The sequence below is a fragment of the Sapajus apella genome, unplaced genomic scaffold (genome assembly GCF_009761245.1).
Source record: "Sapajus apella isolate SASKATOON/1434 unplaced genomic scaffold, GSC_monkey_1.0 scaffold3, whole genome shotgun sequence".
Taxonomy (NCBI): domain Eukaryota; kingdom Metazoa; phylum Chordata; class Mammalia; order Primates; family Cebidae; genus Sapajus; species Sapajus apella.
In genome coordinates, this window is record NW_022436943.1 from 65,981,995 (window position 1) to 65,995,728 (window position 13,734).

At 51.5% G+C, this 13,734-nt stretch overlaps 1 protein-coding gene and 1 long non-coding RNA gene across 5 annotated transcripts in view; one reads left to right on the forward strand and one right to left on the reverse strand.

Moving 5' to 3' along the window:
* Positions 1–345: 345 nt before the first annotated feature.
* Positions 346–13,734, reverse strand: part of ZC3H3 (zinc finger CCCH-type containing 3) — a 92,036-nt gene continuing 78,647 nt past the window's right edge. For 2 of the 4 annotated variants that reach the window (XM_032255052.1, XM_032255061.1), the window contains exons 10-12: positions 3,424–3,608; positions 2,536–2,882; positions 499–897 (exon numbers count right to left, since the gene is read on the reverse strand). In XM_032255052.1, coding sequence (XP_032110943.1) covers positions 711–897; positions 2,536–2,882; positions 3,424–3,608 — 719 coding nt within the window. In that variant the 3' untranslated portion in view covers positions 499–710. Of the gene's footprint in view, positions 898–2,535; positions 2,883–3,423; positions 3,609–13,734 lie in introns of all 4 variants that reach the window. The other 2 variants (XM_032255069.1, XM_032255080.1) reach the window with 2 other exon arrangements.
* Positions 896–13,734, forward strand: part of LOC116534592 — a 23,954-nt gene continuing 11,115 nt past the window's right edge. The window contains exon 1 of the long non-coding RNA XR_004261786.1: positions 896–988. This is a non-coding gene — a long non-coding RNA (uncharacterized LOC116534592). The remainder of the gene's footprint in view (positions 989–13,734) is intronic.

Here is a 13,734-nt window from a genome sequence, read left to right on the forward strand (position 1 = left end):
CAGGGGCCACCCTCTACTTCTCTGAAAGTTGTGGCCTGCCTCACCCAGGGGCCACCCTCTACTTCTCTGAAAGTTGTGGCCTGCCTCGCCCAGGGGCCACCCTCTACTTCTCCGGCAGTGAGGGAAGTGGGAGCAGATCCCCAGAGGAGCCTGTGCCCCTCCAGGCCTTGCCTCTCCCAATCCAGGGTCCCTGACACAACATCAGCCAGGCCTCCTGGCCAGGCCCCTCCAGCACGGGCACCTGTGCAGGGCGGGGGAGCTGGGAGCCAGCCGAGCTGCCCCACTCACCATGGCCCCAGCCTTTTGCACCCAGGTCCCCAGAGTGCCCCCCAGGCCTTCCCCATCCCAGATGGCACTGGCTCAGGCCTGGGGAGAAGCTCCTTCTGACCTCTGAACTATCCTGGGAGGCAGGTAAGGGGCCCCATGCTCCTGCCCAGAGGGGCGGTGCCAACCACCTGGTGGTGGTGTGGCAGCAGTCAGGACAAGCCAGCCAGTTATGGACAGAACCTTTATTGCTGAACATAAAACACCTGCCTGGGAGGCCTGGCCAGTGGCCTCTTCACTGGGCTCAAGACCTGGGTGGAGAGGGCTGGGGGGCTGCAGGGCCACTGCTGCCAATGGCTGTGGGGAACAGGCCTGGAGGCCACCCCTGCCTGGCACCCTGGAGGGCGATGGGTGGGGACAGGGGCCAGGCCCTGGGCACACACTGGTCATGGAAGTTTCCAGGCAGGCAGAACAGTGTCCCTGTGGCCCCAGGTGGGGCGTGGTGATGGGCGGCCCTCCTCTGGGGCAAAGTGGCAGACACAGCCTCTTTCCTCTCCAAGGACGGGGGTCTGAGGTAGGTGCAGGCCGGTTCCTGGGGTCCTCACAAACGTGGTTTGATGTGCAGAGGCTTCCCTGTGCAAGAGGACAAAAGTCAGGTGCCAGGAAAGCCCTAGAAGACCCTCCCCAGTCTGCAATGCCCCTGGTCTGGGGCTAACACAGCAGGGTCTGAGTCTGAGAGAGAAGAGCACACAGGCCTCAGGCCTCAGCTCCCGCCCCCGCTGCGAACGGGTCCTGGTGAGCCACTGTGCCTGCCCAACCATGGTGCAGCCTCAGTCTATGGGGTCGACTGAGGCTTCTGCCTGCAATCCAAGGGTCTTCCTGGCAGGGGCAGTGGTCCTAGTCACAAGGTCTGCAGGTTAAGCCGTCAGTCCCAGCACACACAGCACCGGGCAACCCCACACACTCACACCTGCAGTGAGGCTGCCAGGCCCGTGAGGCGGCCATGCTGCACCTTCCACGTGGAAAGCCAGGGTGCACACAAGCTGTGGCAGGACGGGCAGGGCAGGACAGAGGCCCCAGGGTGAGGCGGGCAGGGCCTGGAGGCAGGCGGTGTGGGAGGGAGCAGTTCCCACAGTGGGGGACCTCGGGGCTCCTGCCCCGTGAGTGCTCACTCACTAGGTGCTGGCGCCTCTCCTCCCTCCCCAGATCCCCAGACCACCCCACAGGCACCACGGCGGCCCACTGAACACAGACGCTCCGTGTAGCTGCCCCAGGACTGGCCCTGCCCCGGTGACCCTCTTCAGGGCAGATGAGCCCACTTGCCTGCACACAGCTGTGGGCCCAGGCAGCAGACTACCCGGCTCTGACCTGTCAGCCTGCCCCTGCGGCGGCGCCAGCACTGCAGCCCAGCTTCCTACCCAGAAACCGTCCCAGGCACCTCCACCTGCCTGAGTGCCCGGCCACGGCAGCCTTTTGAGGGGCCCGCCCAAGCTGCACATGGGACCCCTCAGCACCCTGCCCACCTCTGCTGGCTCTGGAATTGGCTGCCGAGTTCCTGATCTTTAAAAAAAATAGAAGAGGTGGCTGCCTGGGGGCCTATCTGCTCCCCCACCCCAGGGAGGCCCACCCAGATGGAGGGAGCGGGTGCCCAGGTCTCGTGGGGCGGGGTCTGGCCACACTCCATGCCCAACGTGGAGGCTGTGAGCAGGAGGCAGCCCCTCCGAGGCAGGCGTTTGAGCGTGCTCAGCGGAGCTGCTGGAGAAGGCTGCAGCAAGCATCTTCCATTAACGTTACGACCGTGAAATATGACAATAAAATGATAGCCGTATGGTCGCAAATTTGCAGCCCGCCGAGCTGCGTGGGGTTTATCGTCACTCAAACGCGCGGAGAGCTGTAAAATGTTTACAGAAAGGGTCGTTTGCAGCCATAAAATCCTCTTTTCTCTCCTAAACAAGGCTGAGTGGAGCCATTTACCAAGCCCCAAATGCTCACTGGGGGAGAGGGAACATCTGTTCTCTCCAGGAGCGCGCCGTGATCTTCCAGAACAAATTAACAGAAATGGGTGCTTTCTAATTAAATCAGCCCTCAGCTGGGGCCGACTGCGCAGCGGCCACTGCCACACTCGCCCTCGGCCGGCCCCGCCCCCCGGGCTGGCAGGTGCACACCTGGCGCCCTCAGGACTCACCCAGGCTCCACCTGGAGATTCTGACGTGGTGGTCTGAGATGGGCATTTAAAACTCCCCTGTGCCCGAGCCAGGCCATGCTGCCTACCTGAGTCCTTGGTCAGGGGGGCCCTGGGGGCCCGGGCCCTGGGCTGGCCTCCTGGGCTCGGCGAGGACTGCAGGGAGATGAAAGAAGGCAGCTTGCAGAGCCTGCTGGAGCGCGCCACCGCTGAGGCGGCCTCCTGGACAGACGGGGCCTCCTGGTCCAAGGAATTGACAGGGGACAGGGAGGAGGGGGAGGAGGAAGAGGAGGAAGGAGAAGAGGAGGAGGAAGCCTTGGAGGATGAGGGAGAGGCCGACACCCCTGGGGAGTGGGGAGGCGCAGCCAGGGCAGTCCCAGTGAGGGCAGAAGAGCTGGGCGTCTGCCTGGTGGGGCGCTGGGCTGCCAAGGGCTTCCTGCAGGGAAGGAAGGGGAAGACGTGTGAGGAGGGGTGATGGGCAGGGGTCCCAGCGACAGGCCACTCATGCTCTCAGCTGCTTCCTGCCTCTGTGGCCCCCTCGAACTCAGGGCAGAGCTGGAGGCACAGGTCAAGCCTGGCCCTTGGCCACAAGGACAGGTCAGGTGTGGGGAAGGCCCCGGCTCCAGACCAAGCCTGCCCTTCACCTCCAGGGCCTTGGCTTCTTGGTCTGCATGGGGGCTGGACGAGGGAGCCCCAGACTCCTCCAGGAGCTGCACCTCCCACCCTCTCCCAGTGAGTAGGTCTCTGTGAAGCCCCACTTTCCTCCATGGGCGAGGGATGCCATTGGCTCTGTCTAGACTTGGAACTCGGGTAGGGGTAGCTCTGGAGGTGGGGCTTGGTTTGGGATTCCTTTCTAGATCTGAAGCCTGAAGAGCTGGAATTGGGGGCAGGGGGACTCACCCAGAGGGCCCTGAGCATCTCCCCAGACAGGGAGGGGCCACCCAGGCTCACATATACAGTGCCCACTGCCCCATCACCTGGGCCCGTGGCTGGCCGAGGCTCTGCTCCTGGCAGCAGGGTCGCTGGGTCCTGGGGCGGGGGACGTGGCTGCCCGCCGGCTGTGGCGTTTCTGGCTGCGGTGGAGCAACTGGCACTGGGTGCCCCGGGGACACGACCCCCTGCGGGCGAAGTCGGGGCACACCAGTGTGTGTTTCTTCTTGCACTGCAGAGAGAAGGGGGGCAGCTAGGTGGGCTGGCTGGAGGCTGTGGCCCTGCACGGGAAGAGCAAGGAGGGCCAGGCCAGCCCCCTGAGCGCCCACAGGCCCCACAGGCTCTGCCCAAGTCTTAGGGCCAAAGGTTTCCTTTTGGAAGGTTGAGGCCACCAGGCCAGAGAGGCTCCACGTGGGCCCTCGCCCACCTGTAAGAGGCCCTGGGCACAGACAGAGCATGGTAGGGCGGGGCCAGCCTGGGGACTCCCAGAGCCTTCGGCCAGGCCATGGCTCAAGACTCTGTCCGCTACCTCTGCCAGACCCTGGCCCGCCCATCCAGGCAGCCCAGAGGGAGCCCGGGAAGGTGGGTGTGGCTAGAGATGGGGGGGGGTGGGGGGCCTGAGCTGGGTCAGGGGAGGGGGGCGGGTCAGCCGAGGCCAGGCCGCACTGGGTCAGGGCTGGGCTGGGCACGCGATCCCTAGCACCTGTCAAGCGCTAATTATACCCAAGGGGTGGGGGGCGTGCCAGCCAGCAGGTGCTCTGGGCAGCAACGTGGCCCCAGCTCTCCTTCCAAGCCCACAGGGAAACACGAAGAGGCTGCCCAAGGCTCCAGTGGCTGAGCTCAGCTCAGGGAGCAGCGTGCCCAGCCTGCCCTTCCTCTGCCCACCACTCCTGGCCTTTGCTCTGCAGCCCAGCTGCCTGCCCACCTCGTGCCCAAGGCCTTTCAGGGAGGGTATTCCCTCCCCGCCGCCCTGCAGAGCCCACTGCATGGGGCACCCAAACTGCTCTTCATGGAACCAGTGCAAACTGTGACTAGCTCCCTGCCTGACCCACCAAGAGTGGCTCAAACCTGCCACAGCACTGGAGTGGCTGGAGTGCTTCCAGCTCGTGGGGTGCCACAGCCTTGAACCCATGTCCTCCCAGCCACATGGCCCCTGCTTGCTGGGCCCCTGACCCAAGAATCTGTGATCTTAGGTGCTGCTCCTGTACCTGGGGCTGGCCGTGAGCACCTCCTCAGAGCCGGGCCCCACTGCACCCCATGCCTTCCCTGGCTCCTGTGGTATGGCCCCCACCGCGTCCCCAGGTGGAAGCCAGGCTCAGGCCAGTGTCCACACCCTTACTCGTTCCTGCTACACAGAGTCCAAGCCCCTCTACCCAGGGCCTGGCAGTGCTGTGGGACCCCGAGACCCATGGGCTGCTCAGGAGCCTGTGGCTTGAGAGACACTGGGTCCTGCAGGGACCTGAGGGCGAGGCCTCCTGGGGGGCGGGGGCGGTGGCTGTACCTGACAAGGAAAGCCCTGCCCCCAGCACAGGCATCACAAGTGGCGCTGGGAGGAGCCTGGGGCATGCGGGTCCATTTTATCAGATGCAGCCACGGCTCCAACACTGGCTGGTGGCAACATTGGATGTGGAGTGCCAGCTGAGTGGCTAGAGGGACTGGCTACACAGCCAGTGTGAGCCGAGGTGCGGGTGTGCTGAGGGGCCAGAGGGCAGCGGCCACACGGCCAGTGTGAGCCGAGGTGCGGGTGTGCTGAGGGGCCAGAGGGCAGCGGCCACACGGCCAGTGTGAGCCGAGGTGTGGGTGTGCTGAGGGGCCAGAGGGACCAGCCACACGGCCAGTGTGAGCCGAGGTGTGGGTGTTGGTGAGAACCACGTGCCGGCGCTGAGGGAGCGAAACAAAAGAATGTAAAATACACATTTCTTTTTCCTTGAGTACATGTTGAAATTTTTGATAGGTTGGGTTAAATAAAACATATGATTCCATCTGCTCTGGTGTATTCTTTTTTAACCTTTTACAGGTGGCTACTAGAAAAGTTGAAATTCACATATGACTCACACGTTTGTATTGGACAGTGCCGGTCAGAACTAACCCTCCTGCAGAACACAACCAAATACCCAGGACCAAAAAGAACTGTCCAGGCCCAGAACAGCGACTCACACCCGTCATCCCAGCACTTAACTAACCCTTCTGCAGAACATAACCAAATACCTAGGATCAAAAAGAACTTTCCAGGCCCAGCACAGTGACTCACACCTGTAATCCCAGCACTTTGGGAGCGCAAGGCAGGTTGATCGCTTGAGGTCAGGAGTTCAAGACCAGCCTGGCCAACATGGTTAAACTGCCTCTCCTAAAAACACAATAATTAGCTGGGCATGGTGGCACACACCTGCAGTCCCAGCTACTTGGGAGGCTGACGCAAAGACTCACTTGAACCCGGGTGGTAGAGGTTGCAGTGAGCCAAGACTGCACCATTGCAATTCAGCCTAGGCAACAGAGTGAGACTCTGTCTCTAAAAATAAAGTAACTTTTTGAAATTACCTAGGAGCTATGAAGAAAGTAAAATGATAGAAGAAAATATACAAGAAAACACCGGACATGAAGTGAATCTTAAATTTCAAAAGGCCTGAGACCTTCATCTCATGTTTAGTCTTCAATGTTCACTAATGGAAAACCCAAACAAGCCAAGCAAAACCCCCAGAAAACCCTCCAAAGATCTGGAAATGTATCGCCATCTGTGAAACAGCTAAAGCAGGGCTTCGAGGAAAACGCACAGCCTTAAATGCTTGTATCACAACAGAAGACCTACCTTAAAAGGTAGGGGGAAAACAGCAAATGAACTCAAAGCAGAGGGAAAGAAAAATAAAACAAGAATTAAAACCAAGTTCTTTGAAAACAGTAATGAATGTGTCCAATAGGATTAATCAGGAAATACAGAGACGGAAGATGTAAACAATGTTGGGAATGCCAAGTGTGTAACTAAAGGTGCTGCGTATGATGAAGGACACCACATGCTGTGATGACAAGCATCATGCCAGTACATTTAAAAACACTAGTTAATTGACAAATTCTAGAAAAACTGACAAGAAGAAAAATAAATCCAAGTATTTCTATAACCATGAAGAAACTGGAATCAGCAGTTAAAAAATAAAGCTCCAACCTAAAGGGTTTTACTTGTCGTTCTACCAAATACTCCAGATGTACAACTCCAGTCTTCCATGAACAAATCCACAGTATAGAAAAACAAAGAACACTCCTCAGCTTATGGAGCCAGAATAATCTTGAAACCAAATCTGACCAGGACTATATGAGAAAAGAACATTTAGGCCAATTATCACTCATGAAAAGAATGCAAAAGTTCTACATAAATTATAAACAGAGTCTTGCAATGTGTAAAAACACTAACATATAAAGGACCAAGTTGGGTTTATCTCAGGAATGCAAGGTTGGTTTAATATTAGAAAATCAGGCCAGGCGCAGTGGCTCATGCCTGTAATCTAACACTTTGGGAGGCTGAGGTGGGCAGATTGCCTGAGCTCAGGAGTTCGCCTGGCAACACGGTGAAACCCCATCTCTACTAAATACAAACAAAAATTTAGCCCAGGCGTAGTGGCGTGTGCCTATAGTCCCAGCTACTCAGGAGGCTGAGGCCGAAGAATTGCTTGAACCCGGGAGGCGGAGGCTGCAGGGAGCCGAGATTGCACCGCTGCACTCCAGCCTGAGGGACAGAGCAAGACTCCATTAAAAAAAAAAAAAAAAAGAAAGAAAAGAAAAGAAAAAAAGGAAACTGGCAGGCACACAGAAGATCCAAACCATCTGATTCCACCCTGGCCCCTCCCAAATCTCAGGTCTTTCTCCTATTTCAAAATCCAATCATTTTGTTCCCAACAGTCCCCAGAGCAGAAGGCAGGAAGCAGGAAAGGAGCCCAGGGAAGACCAAAAGCAAGGAGGGAATAACAAAGAACAGAAGTCAACGAGAAAGAAAGAAACAAGCAGTAAAGAATACTGGCAAACACCAAACGCTGGTTGTCTGAAAAGAGCAATAAGATAGTCATGCCCCTGGCAAGACTGTTCCCAGAAACACGTGAGAAAACGCAAATTAAATACAGATGAAAAAACCTCTAGACGCAACAAAGGATGCTGCAGACACACCAACATGCACCAATACGTTGGAAGCCTTAGTAAAACCGATCAGTTTCTGGGGGAAAATAAGCCAAAACTGCTATTAGAAAGAAGTAGGCTGGGCACAGTGGCTCACACCTGTAATTCCAGCACTTTGGGAGGCCAGGAGTTCGAGACCAGCCTGGCCAACTTGGTGAAACCCCATCTCTACTAAAAATACAAAATTAGCTGGGCATGGTGGCACATGCTTGTAATCCCAGCTACTCTGGAGGCTGAGGAGGGAGAACTGCTTGAACCCAGAAGGTAGAGGTTGCAGTGAGCTGGGACTGCACCACTGCACTCCAGCCTGGCGACAGAGACTCCACCTCATCTGCCCGGGTGTACTCTTTTTTAACCTTGATTACATGTTGAAATTTTTGATAGGTTGGGTTAAATAAAACATATGATTCTATCTCAAAAAAAAAAAGAAGGAACTTGCATTGCTGGGAAGACAGACCCAAAGTGCCGTCCCTGTACTTCCGGCTCAGTGCTACCATGACAAACGCAAGCCAGCTCTGGACTGCAGAGAAGGTGCTGACGGCTTGGATCCAGGCACGGCTGGTGCTGGGCTCCCTTGAGCTGCTTCCTGTCCCCATCTAAGACTTGGAGTCAAAGCAGCACAGAAATGCCAATAGGTACAGACGAAGGGCAGCCCAGCACGACAGAGCTCTCGGACAACCACCACCCTATTCCAGCCTGCATCCCAGGCCCTTCCCCTCCTTGCCAGGATGGTGAAAAGCCAGGACATTCACCTCTCCCCCATCCCACCAGCAGAGTCCATGGAGGCCATGTGGGAGGAATATTGTGGAGCTCCTTCCCCCTATCCAGGAGGGAGGCTTCATGGAAGGCCTGTTTTCCATGCCACCCTACACAGCGTCAGTGAGGCCAAGTTCAGGGAAATGGGTTTCTACTCCCAGCTGGCAAGAAGGAGGCAGCAACTCCACCCAGAAACAGCCAGCACAACTAAGCTTCAACAGAAAGTGACGCTCACACTAAGAACAAGGGAGACCTGAAGCTCAATGAGGAGAGAGAGCAGCACGCGCCAATGCTGAGAGGCAGGGTATCAGAATTATTTCATAAAGACGCCAGAGCAGCATCACAAAGGCACTTCTAGTCCTAATACAAACAAGCTTGAAACAAAAGCAACAGAAAGCACAACAGAGAAAAAGATACAGTAGAACCAAATGAAAATTTTACAACTAAAAAATATAGTAACTGAAATAAGAAACTCAGTGTATGGCTCAACAGCTGAACGGATGAGACAGAGGACTGGAAGACAGAATAACAGAAATTAACCCATCTGAACAAGAGGAAGAAAACAAGGTTTAAAAAATGAACAGAGCCTTGGGGACCTTGGGACCACAACAAAAGACCTAACATTCATGTAACTGGAGATTCAGATGCAAAGTAAAAAGAGCTCAAAGAAATAATAAAAAGTTTACCAATTTGGTAAAACACATAAGCCTATAGATTCAAGAAGCCTCAAACAGGACAGACCAAAGAAATCTACCCGAGAGTTCAGGCACGGTGGCTCATGCCTATAATCCCAGCACTTTGGGAGGCTGAGGTGGGCGGATCACAAGGTCAGGAGATCGAGACCATCCTGGCTAACACAATGAAACTCCGTCTCTACTAAAAATACAAAAAATTAGTTAAGCATGGTGGCAGATGCCTGTAATCCCAGCTACTCGGGAGGCTGAGGCAGGAGAATTGCTTGAACCCAGGAGACGGAGGTTGCAGTGAGCTGAGATCAGGCCAGCGCACTCCAGCCTGGGCGCCTGGGCAACACAGCAAGACTCTGTCTCAAAAAAAAAAAAAAAAAAGGGAATCTACCCCAGAATACGTGATAGTCAGACTAGCAAAAGTTAAAGATAAAGAAATAATCCTCCAGAGAGAAACTACATTTTGTTTTTTTGAGACAGAGTCTCACTCTATTGCCTAGTGGTGCGGTCACAGCTCACTGCCGCCTGGACCTCCAGGGCTCAAGCCATCCTCCCGACTCAGCCACCTGAGGAGTAGCTGGGACCACGGGCGCATGCCACCATGTTTGGCTAATTTTTGTTTTTTTGTTTTTTTTAAAGAGATGGGCTTTGCCATGCTGCCCAGGTTAGTCTCAAACTCTTGGGCTCAAGCAATTCGCCCACCTGGGTCTCCCAAAGTGTTGGAATTATAGGCATGAGTCACTGCACCCTGCATATTACCTATGGGGGGAAAATTCAAACAGTGGATTTCTAACGAGACGCCATGGAGGACATAAGGAAGAGGCATACTATTTTTCAAGCTGAACGGAAAGAACTGTCAACACAGAATCCCATACTCAGTGACTTATACTTCTGGAATAAAGGGGAAATCAAGACATTTTCTTATGACGAAAACAATTTGTCACCCCTAATTGTTTTCTTCCTAAGAAAATGTCTTGATTCTACCCTAAAAAATGGTTCAAGTTCTCCAAACAAAAAGGAAACAAAAGAAAAACCCTTGGAACAACAGGAAGGAATAAAGAACAAGACAAGCAAAAATACGGACAAACAGTCCAGACTTTCCATCTCAATTCTTGAGTTTTCTACATCATGTTTGACGGTTAAAGTAAAAACTGTAACCACGTTTGTTGCGGCTCTAACTTGTGTAGAGGAAGTATTCCAGACAGTTATAAAAGGGGGCGGTTAAGGGACATGAGGGAGGGCAGTCTTTCCTCACTTCACTCAAACTGGTAAAATGCTACCACCAGTAGACGTTGATCAGTCACGCAAATATAAAATAATACCCAGGGTAATCACTAAAAAAGCTACATGGTGGTCCTCCTTTTTCCACTGTTTCACTCTCTGAAGTTTCAATTACCTTCAGTCAACTGTGGTCCAAAAATATTAAATGGAAAATTCCAAAAATAAACAATTGATAATTTTTATTTTTGAGATGGAGTTTCACTCTTGTTGCCCAGGCTGGAGTGTAGTGGCATGATCTCAGCTCACTACAACCTCCACCTCCGGGGTTCAAGTGATTCTCCTGCCTCAGCCTCCCATGTAGCTGCGATTTCAGGTGCCTACCACCATGGCCAGCTACTTTTTGTTAGTAGAGATGGCGTTTCACCATGTTGACCAGGCTGGTCTTGAACTTCTGACCTCAGGTGATCCACTCACCTTGGCCTCCCAAAGTGCTGGGATTACAGGCGTCATAAAGTTTTAAATGCATGCCATTCTGAGCAGTGTGATGAAATCTTGCACTGTCACACCCTGTCCTGGCCAGGACAGGAACCATTCCTTTTTCCACACTGTATACACTACCTGCCCATTAGTCACATATTAGCTGTCTCACTCGCCAGGCAGACTCTTGCGGTACTGCGGCACTTGGGTCCAAGTAACCCTCATTTTAATAAAAAACGACCCCAAAGTGCAACAGTAGTGATGCTAACAATTTGGATAAGAGAAGCTCTGAAATGCTTCCTTTAGGGGAAAAGGTGAAAGTTCTCGGCTTAAAAAAGAAAAAAAATAGACTGGGCATGGTGGCTCACACCTGTAATCCCTGCACTTTGGGAAGCTGAGGAGGGCAGATCACTTGAGGTGAGGAGTTCGAGACCAGCCTGGCCAACATGGCAAAACCCTGTCTCTACTGAAATACAAAAATCAGCCGGGAATCATGGTGGGTGCCTGTAATCCCAGCTATGTGGGAGGCTGAGGCAGGAGAATCACTTAAACCAGGAAAGCAAAGGTTGCAGTGGGCAGACTGCACCACTGCACTCCAGCCTGTGTGACAGAGCAAGACTTGGTCTCAAAATAATAATAATAATAATAATAATATTCTAAGGTTGCTGAGATCTATAGTAAGAATGAATCTTCTATCCATGAAATAGTGAAGAAAAAGAAATTCATGCTAGTTTTGCTGTCATATCACAAACGGCAAAAGTTAGGACAACAGTGTGTGATAAATGTTTAGTTAAGACTTAAAAAGGCATTCAATTTGTGGGTGGGAGACCCAACAGAAACAAGTTCCAAATGACAACCATCGGGTTCCATGCTACCCATGGGTTCAGGTATCCATATCTTAGAATGTAACCCCCATGGAGAAGGGGAGACTACTGCATAAAGATCTATACTGAAAAACACTATAAGTAAATCAAATAAAAATTCCAAAAAGTGGTCAAGTAACCCATAGGAAGGCAGGGGGGAAACCCAGAGGGAAAATGAACTAATAGAAAACAAAGGACGTCAAATGATACACTTAAGCCCTAATACAGCAATAACCACATTAAATGTAAACGTCCTAAATATATCAACTAAAAGAGATTGGCACAGTGAACTTTAAAACATGATTGACCTATCTGCTGTCTACAAGAAAGTCACTTCAAATATGACACATAGGTAAATTTAAAGTAAAAAGAGAAAAAAAAAAACATATCATGAAAACTTGACTCAAAGAAAACAGGAGTGGCTATACTAACATCAGAAAAAAATGACTTCAAAGGGAAGAAAATCATCAGAGACAGAGAGAAACATTATACATGCCTGCAGTCCTGGCTACTCAGGAGTTTGAGGTTGCAGTGAACTCTGAGTGTGCCGCTGAGCTCCAGCCTGGGCAACAAAGGGAGACCCAGTCTCTAAATAAACAACAACGAAAAGAACGCACAACAATTCTAATGTATATGCACCAAACAAAAAAGCTATAAAATACACGAAGCAGTAACTGATAGCTATGAAAAGAGAAACAGAAAAATCCACAATCACAGTTAGAGACTTCAACACCTCTCTCAACAACGAAAACTAGACTGAACGCTGTCAAGGATATGGAAGAACTCAAAAACACCTTTCACTAGCAAGATCTACGGGACAACATTCATAGAGCACCAGCAACAGGGCCCACGGAACATACACCAAGACAGACCACATCCTCAGCCAGAAAACAAACTCTGAGAAGCTTAGAATTAAATCTGTGTGCTTTTAATCAATACAGATCAAACTAGAAATCAATGAAAGAAAGGTAACAGGAAAATCTCTAAACACTTGGAAACTAAATAACACACTTAAACAATCCATAGGCAATACTCTGGTTTCTCTTCAGATTGCATGACTCTTTTGCCTTTTATTAAATAATCCATAGGGCAAAGAGAAAATCTTCAGGGAAATAAAAAAACAAAAATCCACAGGAGCTGGGCTTCGTGGCTCACACCTATAATCACAGCACTTGGGGAGGCTGAGGCGGATGGATTGCTAAAGCTGCTGACTTTGAGAGCAACCTGGGCAATATAGTGAGACTCTGTCTCTATAAAAAATACAAAAATCAGCCAGGCTTGGTGGCATGCACCTATATTGTCCCAGCTACTTGGGAGGCTGAGGTGGGAAGACTGCTTGAGGCTGGGAGTTTGAGATCAGCCTGGGTGACAGAGCATGAGTCTGTCTTACAGAAAATTTTAAAAACTAACCGGGTGTGTTGGTGTGCACCTGTAATCCCAGCTACTGAAGAGGCTGAAGCAAGAGGATTGCCTCAGTCCAGGAGGTTGAGGCTGCAGTGAGATATGACTGCACCACTCACTCCAGCCTGGGTGAGAGTGAGACCCTGTTTCAAAAAAAGGAGAAAATATTCAAATTATTCAAATCAATAATCTCAGCTCCCATTTCAAGAATGTAGAGGGAGAAAAACAGCAAAATAAACCACAAGTAAGCAGAAAGAAAGAAATAATAAGAGCAGAAAGCCCAATGAAATTGAAAACAGAAAGCCAACAGAGAAAAATCAGTAAAACTAAGAACTGGTATTTTGAAAAGATCAATAAATTGACAAACCTCTAGCAAAACAAACAATGAAAAAATGAAGTCACAAACTTCCAGTTACAGAAATCAAATTTCCAGTATCACTACAGATTCTGCAGACATCAAAAGGACAATTAGGAAAACTTCCAACAGTTGTTCACACATAAAATTGACCACCTGGACGAAATGGACCAGTTCCTAGAAATATGCAATCCAACAAAACTGACTGAAGAGCAGAAAAACTGACCAGACCTACATGGCAAGGAGATGGAGTCAGTAATCAAAAATCTCCCAAGAACGAAAAGCCCAGGACACAGCTGGGCATAGCAGCTCATGCCTGTAACCCCCACCACTTACGGAGGCAGGGGTGGGAGGATCGCTTGAGCCCAGGGGTTTAAGACCTACCTGGGCAATATGGTGAGACCCTCTTCTCCCAAAAAAAAAAAAAAAAAAAAAAAAAAA